Here is a 12071-nt window from a genome sequence, read left to right on the forward strand (position 1 = left end):
GAATACAACATCTATATTTTAGCCATATTGTCTGATTTCAATAGTGTACAATCATTGTGTATGTATTACTTTCAAATTAGCCTTTTTATTTCTACTTCAAGAATTGCCTCTATTCCATGGAGGCTGCCATTTTGCATGACCATGTTTCTACAGTAGCCCAGAGACCGACAAACCAATTACTAGCTTTAGAGAGGACCTTTCATATTTTCATATTGCCTGAAGGCCACCGTAGATTCAACACGCTTGGAGAGGAAGGGTTGAGGAGGGGTTTTAAAAATATTGTGATTATCTGAATCTCCAAAAATAGTAGTATTAAGTATTAAGGCTGCAACTAAAATGAAATGAGGAGAGAGAACGTTGAAAGACAATGTCCTACAGTTTAGGATAATGATCTAAAGTTAACAATCAGACAAGACATCAAGTCCTTTATGCTCAGTCGTCTGAGAAACGAACCACAAGTGTTTTGCATACATTCATTTGGCTTTTCTGAAGCTCTGAAAGAGGCTTTGTATCTCTGATGCAGTATAACCTTCACCTCTCCCTCCTCCATATCTTTGTCTTTATCTATGAATCATTTCATATATTTAAAATTGTTGTCAGGTTTCTGCACAAACTGTAACTGAAGCCTGATATCTTCCCCCGCTCTCAGGGAACGTATATTATGCACATGGAGGGGGCATGCTGATGAAGTAATTGTGTGATGAAGAGCCTGAGGTATGGGCACTGACAGGGAGAGAGGGGTAGTCGCTGTAAGGATTTCATGTTTTGCATGTGCTGTACATTTTTAACTGTGCATGTGTACCATGTGGGAGTGTGTGAGTGATCTCGACCACTTACATAATTGATGACTTTGAGCTGGAGAGAGGCTGCGTCAAGGTCATAGAGCTCGCCTGAAAGTGAAAAGGGAGTGAGAGAGAGGCCGTGATGGGAGAGAAAAAAACAGAGAGGAGCAAGGGCAGATTGGCGTCGGGGAAGGACGGGAATGCAGAACATGTACGCGAGTGGACAGAAAGCAATCCGCGGAGGGATGCACTGAGACAGCGAGGTCGAGGAAGGGTGAACGCCAACCAGCTAACAGAGGGACTAATCATGAAGACAAGACAAGAGATGGAGGGATGCCTGGACTGCAGATGAAGAGAAAAAGAAAGTGCTGGACGGGGAAGAAGAAGAAGAAGAAGAAGAAAGGCCGGAAAAAAAACCTAAGGGGACTACAGGCAACTCATATTTGTTGACAATTACCAGGGAGTAAACAAGATGGATGTGTGTGTGTGTGTGTGTGTGTGTGTGTGTGTGTGTGTGTGTGTGTGTGGAGCAGCAGCAGCATTAGCGAGTCCACTTTCATTAAGCATGAGATTTTAGACAGTGTATTTACAAAGATTTCTGTTTTCACACAAGAGATGTCACATATTCCCTGTGCCAGTGACAGAGTCCATCTAAATTCATAGAGCTTTTTGTCCAGATGGGCTTTTCTATTAACATACCTCACTTCTCATACACCAGTGTGAGTGTGTGTGGACAGTGTCAGAGTGTGTGAGTATAAGAGTGTGTGTGTGTGTAAAAGCATATGTGTGTGTGTGTGTGTGAGCAGAGAGACAGAAAATGTGTGTGTGTATATGCGTGTGAGTATATGAGGGTATATGTGTGCGTGTGTGTGTGCGTGCGTGCCGACATTACCGCAGAGTTGCAGAATGTTGCGGTCCAGCTCGCAGTAGTCCTGCTCTGAGACGTTGAGATGCAGCAGTGCATTGTGGGACTGTATGGGTGAGGGGCTGAGGGGAGGCCTCTGGTAGGACGTCTGAACGGCCTGGACTCGCACGCACGCCACCGAGGCCTGTGATGTCGCGGAGACACACACGAGCACCAAAGTCAGTTGAGGACAATATTTCTTTAGCTTACAAAAACCAATGGAAAGGTGATGTAAATATCACACAGGAATCCCTGCTGAGCTTGTGTGTGTGATCACAACACACACACACTTTTAGCAGAGATACATAGAACAACCAGTAGACAGACGTTTTGTGAGCTTGAAAATCTGCACCTAGTGAATTTAAACGAGGTGTAATAAGGGGACGGTCGGGCCTTGGTGGAGGTCTGCACTCTTTAAGTAAATTTAGGTGCGGCTTCCTTTAGAGGCTTTTTCTGTGTCTACATCTGTTGGTATTATTGGCAAAGATCTGCCTTCATACAGGCTGTGCATTACCTCTGCTGTAACACATGTACAGCACCATGGTGATGGTCGTATATGGGCCTTGTTGCCAAGTTGTTTCATTTGTTTTATATTTACGACAAAGACATGAAATAGGAATGCCTACGTGTTTTTCCAGAATGTTAAGATGCAGTTCATCCTGATCAGTCAGTGGATTACAGCCAACCTGCAACACACAAACACACATCAGTCCAATCCAGTACGTGAGCATGACTCTTCCAGGATGTTGTCGTCTCTGTGACGTAAATCTACTGAACCCATGTTGTTTATTTTCATGAATAGACAAAGCTATGACTTGATCAGTACATCAGTTTATTATTGCATTGAAACCCCAGTAAATGTCCTTTTAATCAAGGTCTCACCAAAACGACAGCGATGGCCTTGTCCCGCTCCTGGTTCAAGATAGGAATCACAACAGCTGAGAGACAGAGACACAGAGAGATAGAGACAGAAAGAGAGAGAGCGAGAGAGAGAAAGAAGGAGGACAAGCATTCATAATACATAACACAAAACAGACCGTTTTTTAAATTTTATCCTCATGTCCTTGTCGTGCTCTTCATATTATTATTATCTCCCTCCATGTTCTAACACTAACGGAAGTGTATAAAGGAAATAAACAATTTATGTCCTTGCATAACACAGTTTCTTCTTCTCTTTCATCTCCTTTCATTTGCGAGTCAGGTCGATGTGGAGCAGACACCAGCAGCAGATCCACGTGGCCGAAATAAGTCTAATAACTCAGGGTTGTTGTGTTTGTTTGTACAGAACACGCAGAATGATGATTAGGCCACATTGGACTCTTATTTCCACAACAATATTGATTGTTCATTGGTATTTATTGAGCTATTATGATTCAGGCATTTGCTCTTGTTCTCAGATGTTTGTGTGATTACATTCCTCAAGGTTATTTTCTCATTTCCTCGCTCTTTAATTTAAAGAGTGTGGAGTCTATTAATTCTACTCGAGCTCCTGGGTGTTTTTTTCTTGTTCTACAACTTTCATCGCTTTTTCTCTCGTCCAATTTTGCTGCCCACACAGCTCCATACCTCTTCCTCAGCCATCATCATCTCATGTTCACTACTTCCCTCTCTCTGTTCTCACATCTCTCTGCTCAGAACGATGCTCGCACAGGCAGGCAAAAATGCACGCACACACACTCAGATGCTGCTCCATTTGTGTGTCCACAAGCACCATTCACACACACACACACACACACACACACACACACACACACACACACACACACACACACACACACACACACACACACACACACACACACACACACACACACACACACACACACACACACACACACACACACACACACACACCTCTTCTGTGTGCCGCTAACGGTGCTGCGAGGCAGATTCTGTATTTCTCTGGCAGTTCAGATGGAGGAAGGCCGGCACACTGACATCGCTTCAGCTGGTCTGCGATACTCCTAAGACAGACACACACAAACACACATGTTGAGCATGACCCTGGTTCGGGAGGGACTGTTACCTACAGCACGTTGGTCAGAGCCAGGAGCAGAGAGAGAGACAGTGGGTCAGACAGTGGGGAGACAAACAGGAAGAGCGGATTTGGAAGACAATCTGCGCAAATGGAAAAACAATCAGCAACATTACAAAAACAGACACGTTGTGTTCATTGATACTGACCAAAACAAAAAAAAATTAATGTATGAATGGTTCTATTATTCATTGTGACATTATATGAAATCAATACGACCATTTGTGTGTGAGTGTGTGTGTCTGTCTGTCTGCATGTGTCTGTGTGTGAGTGTGTGTGTCTGTCTGTCTGTATGTGTTTGTGTGTGAGTGTGTGTGTCTGTCTGTCTGTATATGTCTGTGTGTGTGTGTGCGTGTGTCTGTCTGTGTGTGTCTGTGTGTGAGTGTGTGTGTTAGTGCTGGCCAGGTGTGAAGCCAGGTGTCATGGGGGCAAAGGTGTAAGTCTGCGTTTGTGTTACAGTTGATACAAAGGGCAGCTTTCTTATGCTAAAATTTAAGACAAGAACTTGTTTACTCTTGACTTGCCACTGCCAATGACACACACACACACACACACACACACAAATGCAAAAAACACGTGTCACAGTCCAGTAAACACACACAGTGAAACTTGCATGAATATGGAAATAAATGAGAAAAAGAAGGAAAATAGTTTCACACACACACACACACAGACACACACACACACACACACACACACACACACACACACACACACACACACACACGCACACAGCAGTGGCTAAACGTCTGTGTTTTGCCTCGATGTAAAAATGTCCATTTATCTCATTCTCATTGTAGTTTATCATTGTGGGAAATAGAGCTGACATTTACCTAATGTCTGTTCAAATCAGCTTTACTGCGTGATCATGAAGCCAATTTATTCTGAGCATGTAAAAAGAGAAAAATGAAACCCTCAGAGGCAGTGAGAGGGAGCTGGAGTGGTGGCACACGCCGTGTTTACAGCGTGGAGTTGGAGGCCTGTGGCAGCAGTCAGCAGCTGCAGCAGCACAGACTGGGAGATGGACAACAGACCACAGCGATGTCCGTGGATATGTGAGTAGGTGGTGCTCATACAGATCAGCTGACGATTAATAGATGTGGGTGATGCTCATTCCTGAACCTGTACTCTGAAATCCACCCTTCATAACTGCTTTACCATTTTCTCTCTACGGTTCTGCACATGACAGAGCTCATAAGCTTCACTATAGCAGCTCCTGGTCTGTGTTTGCCTGGTCATGTATGTACTGTAAGAATACACAACTCTGCAGTAAGGGAGTAATAGTACCTCTGTGTACTCTATTTAAGATACATGGCTCACAAGTGAAACACAGTGTGGAAAGCATTGTGGTAGAGCCTGCATACTTCAGTTGCATGATGTGTAAATACATTTTGCAGCTGTGGATTTGATATTAGGCAGCACAGTGGTGCACTGTCAACTCACAACAAGAAAGTTCCTGGTTTGAATCCCAGTTTGGCCAGTGTCTGTGTGTGGGGAGTTTGCATGTTCTCCCTGTGTCTGTGTGGTTTTTCTCCAGGTACTCCAGCTTCCTCCCACAATCCACAACATCCGTCCAGCGTCTACGTGCTTCTCTACCAATGTCAACACATTTTGCATTAGCAGGTCGTGTTTTTAGTTAATAATAGGGTTGATAAGAGCAGACTACACTAAAATGCATCCGACACGTCCCACCTCCTCCCATTGACCCTCTCGTCAAAGCTACGCCCACAAAACACATGAATGTGCACCGTGACAACTGCTAGTAGACGACCTTTCCGTGACTCGCTCGCTTACTTCTGGCTATCGTCTCTGCTTCAGCGGTGTTGACTGTGAAGACTCTGGACATCCGCAGTGAAAGCACCAGCAGGGTACCAAAGACAGCTATGCCCTGATTGGTCATGTCTATTACAGTTATTAGAAAATTAAATAAAAAGTGTTTCAGAAACAAATTACCAACCCTACCTAAAAATGAATATGTGGCTGTGACATAATTATATAAATATGTTCAATTTAGATTGAATTGTAGACCATCCATTAATGATGGATTGTGTGTTTCCTCAGGTCTTGTGCAATGTCAGGCCAGTTACTGATTTATGAAATATTTTGATCTTAGTTTTAGAGATGATTTATTGAACATTTAAATAAGAGTTTAGTCCTAAATATGTATATATATAAGCATATATAACTTGCGGTCCAAATGATAATTTTACAAAATCAATCATCAATCATCTGCAATCTGCCGATAATAAATGAATTCGTCAAAATGTGAGTCGTCCTATGTTCTAAAACTATGTTTCATGGAAATAAAATTGACTCCAACTAAAAAAGGATTGCAGTAGTTGTGCAGCAGCATTGTGAATCTCTATATTGTGAATCTCTATATTGTGAATCTCTATATTGTGAATCTCTATATTGTGAATCTCTTCAACCTTGAGCTATGCATCTACCTACTGCGATATGTAAAATTTCACTTATCTTGTAAAACACAGTTTCGAGGATAAACAATCGAGAGGGATTTCTTTGCAGATCTTGTTTGTGCACCTTTTGTGTGTCTGTGCGTGTCAAGGTCCAGTTAATGGGTTTGTATGTAATAGAAAATGGGCTCAACCAACACGGCCTTCTGCCTCTCAGACGGGTTCATGGAGTGTGTGCATGTTTGTGCTTTTGTGTGTGTGTTGGTCTCGATAACAGGCTTATATAAGCAGGTGAACTGGAGGGAGAAAGTAACAAAGTGCCCTGTAGCTCTTTTAATATCCCCACTACCTCAAGACTGCATGCTGCACTGACAGTGTGTTAGCGAATATGTGCTTTGTGTGTGTGTGTGTGTGTGTGTGTGTGAGATTGAGTGCACTGGGTTGTATGTTTATCTTGTGTCCTTGCATGCTTGTGCATAAGCATGTAAGTGTGTGCGATCCTGTGTTTGTGTGGCAATGAGGTGTTGGAAAAGAGGTTCTTGTCTGACAAACAGACAGTTTCATCAATAATGTAGTATTGGTTTTTGCCAGTGCCGGGGCAGCAGGCGCAGTCGCACGCAGGGTTGTGGAGCTTCGGAGAGCACTTAAGAGCGGAGAGGTTCGTCATGTCTTACCGAGGGACCGCGGACGCTGTCACCTCGGCTATTAGCCCTGCAACGCCTCCGCGGGGAGAGGGCTTGAAGGTGAGAGAGGGAGAGGAGCGGCGGTGAGGGGAGGCGGAGAGTAGAGAGACCGAAACACAACCGGCTTAGTGCTTCATCGCTCTTCGGGGAGAGACCGGGCAGAGAGGGGAAAAAGGGCAAAGACAGGCTGATGCAGTGAGGTGGCAAGGTGGAATAGCAGATGACAGCGGAAGGGGAGAGCTTGTCAGAGAGACAGAGGGGGGATGTGTAATGAGAGGTGGGGAAAAAAAAGAAAAAGTGAGATGAAGGGAGAGTTCTAATGAGAAAGCAATAGAGATGAGAGATGAAGAGGATAAAAGAAGCGGCGAGGGCCCGTGTTGTGTCTCGATGATGACATCTCCCTCTGTGACGCTTTTGTGTTGATGGTGTGATTTGGGGTCTAAGCAGCTCATATTCATTCAGGTGCCACCTGCTTTTCACGCAGAGAAAAGAGCTGTGTGTGTGTGTGTGTGTGTGTGTGTGTGTTTTTCCCCCTCTCTTCGTCTCGCCCTCGTTCTATTGCTTTTCAGGGTGTCGCCGCCCTCAGCGACGTCGGAGCAAATCAGCGCACAGCGGTGATTCACAGAGACAAAACATCTGCTGCTCGCTGCATGGAGACACACACACACAGACACACAAGCACATGAGCAGCACACACCTGATCTTTCCCTCCAGAGGCAGTTCATGTGGCGGGTCGTCAGACAGCAGCCTCGAGTCTCCCTCCAGCATGTAGACACATACACACTCCTAGAATAAAACACACACACACACACACACACATTTACGTGCACATTCATTTGTAGTATTAATCAGATCCTAACTAATGAAGTGAGTGATGAGCCTCATCCATTTACAAAAAGGCCCGGGTCTGTGTTCCTGCTCCCATGTCAGGAAAGAGACACTTAGCTCCACTACGCTGAAAACGCTGACAGGAAAATCAGGAAAAATTCCAATCATGTTCTACTATTTGTGTAAATTTTGTGTGTGTTTGTGCTCAAATACCGTGCTGGATAGCAGCTCCTGAATGCTGTCTCGAAGGGCCACTCGCAGCGAGCGAGCGTCAACAACCGCCGCCAACCGCAGCAAAGCATCCTGGGGAGGGAGACAAACAGATGCCCTGATGTCTGTTTGGTTGTTTGCTTATGATCTCAACGCACGGCTCCAGAAACCTGAGGCCTTTGCGGTTATTTTTGTTTTTTTTGTGGGTACAAGGTTTATGTTGCGACAACTCTTCCCCAGATATTAAGCTTGGCAGGCAGCAAAGGCCTCTGAAACAATATTTAAACTGTGACACACTCTGCACATGCACAGCAAATCTGTGCCTGTTGGAGAAATGAGCGAGGCACTTGAAAATGAACTGAGCTCAGACGTGTCTGGGATTAGGGGAGTTAGTTTTGCTCTTCAGGACACTCTGTGCTTTTGTTTCATTTTGGCAACGTGAAAACCAAACACTTAACAATTAATTTACATTGTTCAGTAGACGAAAATGGATGCGTGGGTGGTTGGGTGGGTAGGTAGGTAGGTCGGTGGGTGGGTGGATGGATGGATAGATGGACTTTATTGATCCCAAACTGGGAAATGAAAGAGTACATATACTGGCAAATATCTCATGTTTCACATATTTGATTTCCTTCCCTCACTGATGCTCCTTTTAAAGATTTGATTAAGGCACTTAACTTGGAGAGAGGTGCTTGGAAACATGGTGGTTATCTTAATTACAGTCTGCCTCTGCTCGTCTAATCAAAATTTACAATTCTTCATTCATCTTTTTTGACTTTCCACTTCAAAAATCCGCACATCTACAGATCAGTAAGACAGACATGGAGTACCTCATCTCAGCTGAAATAAACCAGACAGAAGTGACCCCTCTTCACAGTAAAGACTGGGCGTTTGTTTGTTCGTAGTCTGAACCCATCTAAAGTCTTTATAGCTTTTCTGAATGGCCAGGCTTGAAGGTGGGGGTCTTAAGCCTGCCATCATAGAGAGAGGTGAGACATGACCAAACTACAAATGGAAATAATGTTGTAGTCAGGGAAAGCAGAAACTAAAAAGATCTATCTCCGTTCATCACTTTACACGCCCAGCTGATCGCTCAGTTTCCAAAAAGAGGAAATTGCAAAAAAGACAGAAAGAAAAAAACCCAGACCCTCAATTCTGCTGTCAAAAAGTGTATGGTGTAAGGCGAGGGTGTCTCAGAGGCTGTTTGACCAGCCGACAGACACTTCATTTGAAGCATACTAATGTTTTAAAAGGGACAATATAGCTGCAAGGTGAGAGACGTTTGTTTTCGCTTCGTTCCTCTAAAAGCAGCTTTCTGCTTTAATAAAGATTGTGTCTGGAGACATGGGCAGAGACATGGAGGAATAGGAAAACAACAGAGGGGATCTGAGATAAGAGGGGATGTTACATTTTAAGGTCATGGAAGATTGAGCTTGTGCCTCAGGGTTTTTGTTTTTACATTTTTACTTTCTACACTACAGACACTAAAAACAGGTGAACAGAATAGGGTTGGGCGATCCGTTAAAATGCTCCAGTCGGCCACGGTCAGCCAAACAACCATCGACTCACGTTATATTTGTGCATGTGTGTGTACCCATGTCGCCAGTATCAGCAAATGCAATGATGGAAGAGGTTGTTGCCACAAAGAATGCAAAATTACCTATTTTGGCTTATTTTGGCTTTAAATCGGACAAAACATCCAACCTGAAGGAGTTCAGTGATGGCAAAAGATTCGAACACGATGCATGTGCACGAGCATTTGTGAATACATCATTCTTCTGAGCACAATACTTTGTGATTTGGGGGATTTTTAGACCTGGTATCGACATCCATCCTGGGAGATCCGAGTGGACAGCTTGTGTGTTCCTACCTGGTATTGAATGCTTCTTCAAGCTGACTCCTTGGACTATGTGTGATAAGATCTCACTTCCTCCCTCTACATGTAAATAATTACGTATGTAATTTGTGTTTGTGAAAACAAAATTATGTTATTTTTACCCAGTCTGAGTTTACAGATGTGTTCGATGACACTGTTTGTGTGTCTGTGAGCAGTGTCAGGATGGACTGAATGAATGAATGAATGAATGAATAGATACATATAATAATATATATAAGAAGTGCCAGTTCCTAGGTTAGGTTAGAGTTGAATCAATTCTCGAGGAGACAGCCTAATATTTATCAAAAAATAATTGCCAAAACAATCTGCAACCGACGATCGATGATATATTCGTCCAATCTCCCAACCCTCGTACAGAGCTGCTTCATCTTACAACCACAGCTTTATTATCAGATGAGTGCTCATAACATCCAATGTGACAGCTATATAAATTCACACAGTAAGACTATTTACGCACTGTGTGCTTAAATCCCCACCAGCTCCAGTTATCACACTGCATTATGATAACATGTAACTGCAGTTTAAAGACGCATCCCAGTGGGTCTTCGGAAATCTGATCAAAGCGTGAAAAAACACTGGAAGAAAACGAGGAGGCTTAAGACTCTGCAGCTTTTAAAACTTTGTACTGAATATAAATTGGAGAGAAGATGATAGTGTTGAAAATAATGTCTGCTACTGCCAGATCATCCTCCTTTAGTCGTTTCCGACAAAGCTGTCAGAGTTACACAGCGGAGCCGGAAGGAAGAGGAAGAGCTGCTCGATGTTCCACTGAGGTTGACCATCTGTCGGCCTCTGCTTTAATTTGTCCTCCTCCTCCTCTTTTTGACACCCTCCTCGTATCCTGTTCTCCTCCACCTCTCACTGAAGTTCATGTTGGGTTCAGTGGGGGGAAGAGATGGTGAAGGAGAAGGCGGGTGGTGTTTGCGTGGTTGCGTTGGGGGGTGGGGGGGGGGGGGGGTGGACGGGTGGATCAAGGAGTGGAGGAGGAGAGAAGAAGAAAAGGGAGCGGTGGAGAGACAGTGGAGGGTTGTCATGCCTGAGCACTCAGTGTTGGTTATTACATATGATTAGAGATGATTAAATGTGATTAACTTTGATCACTCAATCAGCCCGCCAGAGTGCTGTTGTAATGAATCTGGAGCTCATCCAGTGTGTGTGTGTGTGTGTGTGTGTGTGTGTGTGTGTGTGTGTGTGTGTGTGTGTGTGTGTGTGTGTGTGTGTGTGTGTGTGTGTGTGTGTTTGAGTGAGTGTGTTGCATCCTAAGCCATGGATCTTGAAATGATTGCACAAATCCTCACAAGTAATATTTGACCGGAAGCAGCAGACAAACACAGACTGTCTGTGCCTCACCCCACTCTCCTGTCAGACACAGAAACCTGCTGCCCTTTTCTTCATGCCTGTGCACGTGCATTACTGGCAATAAGATGTATACCTTTGTATAAGTCAGATGCTGTCTTATGACCTTTTGCAAATCATTTCTCACCATAAACCTCAAACCAGCTGTTATATTAATTTACCTGCTCCTCCTACTATCGCCTCTCTCTCTCTCTCTCTCACCCAACACCCACTCAACAGGTCCTGACGCACACACTCAAACACATGCGTGTTTATTTTTTTGCTCATAAAATAATCAGTTCCTTTCCCTATTTTTGCTTTTACGCAATTTCATTATAATTATGGATTAATTTGTACTTTTTACCGTGTTATCTTCTCTAATTAACTTTCATTTAGTAGCTATCAGGTGATGCAGTTTCTCAAAAGTATGAGCTTTTCAAGAACAAAAACGCACACAATGTATTTCAGAGATCATGCAGTGGGGGTTTTAAGGGTCAGCGCAGCAGGAAGGACTGCCCAGAGGAAAACATAATCCTTCAATTATTTCAAAACTGAAGCATGACGGTCTGCAGGTTTTGAATGAAAACGGTGAAATGATTTCATTACACTAATAGATACTGTCGTTTTTTTCTCTAATGCCTTTTAATGTGAATTTGGCCAAAGCTTTTATCCAAATTGATTTGGAAAAGCCACGACAGAGAACATATTTTAATCGAGATACGTCCTCCCTGATCACGAAGAGGAATCACAACAGCATGACGGGACAACGCGAAGGTCCATTAACATAATAGTGCGCGCTCATTATTCTGATGTAATTATTTGCGATTTCATTTCAGAGATACATTCATTCGACTCATTCCATTACTGTCACTCACAATATTTTACAGCAGTGCACTCATGTGACGCAGGGTTAATTGCGTTGTCTTGTTTCACATGCGACATAGCAGTAGAAGTTAAACCAGTTCATTATGGTTTTACCCCAT

At 43.7% G+C, this 12071-nt stretch overlaps 1 protein-coding gene across 2 annotated transcripts in view; it reads right to left on the reverse strand.

Annotated features, from left to right (window-relative positions):
* The window catches only part of LOC117772625 (cGMP-dependent 3',5'-cyclic phosphodiesterase), a 152770-nt gene that overhangs the window by 23239 nt on the left and 117460 nt on the right, over positions 1-12071 (reverse strand). For both annotated transcript variants that reach the window (XM_034603905.1, XM_034603906.1), the window contains exons 3-9: positions 7860-7949; positions 7516-7604; positions 3541-3650; positions 2569-2624; positions 2313-2372; positions 1675-1831; positions 838-890 (exon numbers count right to left, since the gene is read on the reverse strand). In XM_034603905.1, the coding sequence (XP_034459796.1) occupies positions 838-890; positions 1675-1831; positions 2313-2372; positions 2569-2624; positions 3541-3650; positions 7516-7604; positions 7860-7949 (615 nt within the window). The remainder of the gene's footprint in view (positions 1-837; positions 891-1674; positions 1832-2312; positions 2373-2568; positions 2625-3540; positions 3651-7515; positions 7605-7859; positions 7950-12071) is intronic.

The sequence above is a fragment of the Hippoglossus hippoglossus genome, chromosome 13, assembly GCF_009819705.1.
Source record: "Hippoglossus hippoglossus isolate fHipHip1 chromosome 13, fHipHip1.pri, whole genome shotgun sequence".
Lineage (NCBI taxonomy): Eukaryota > Metazoa > Chordata > Actinopteri > Pleuronectiformes > Pleuronectidae > Hippoglossus > Hippoglossus hippoglossus.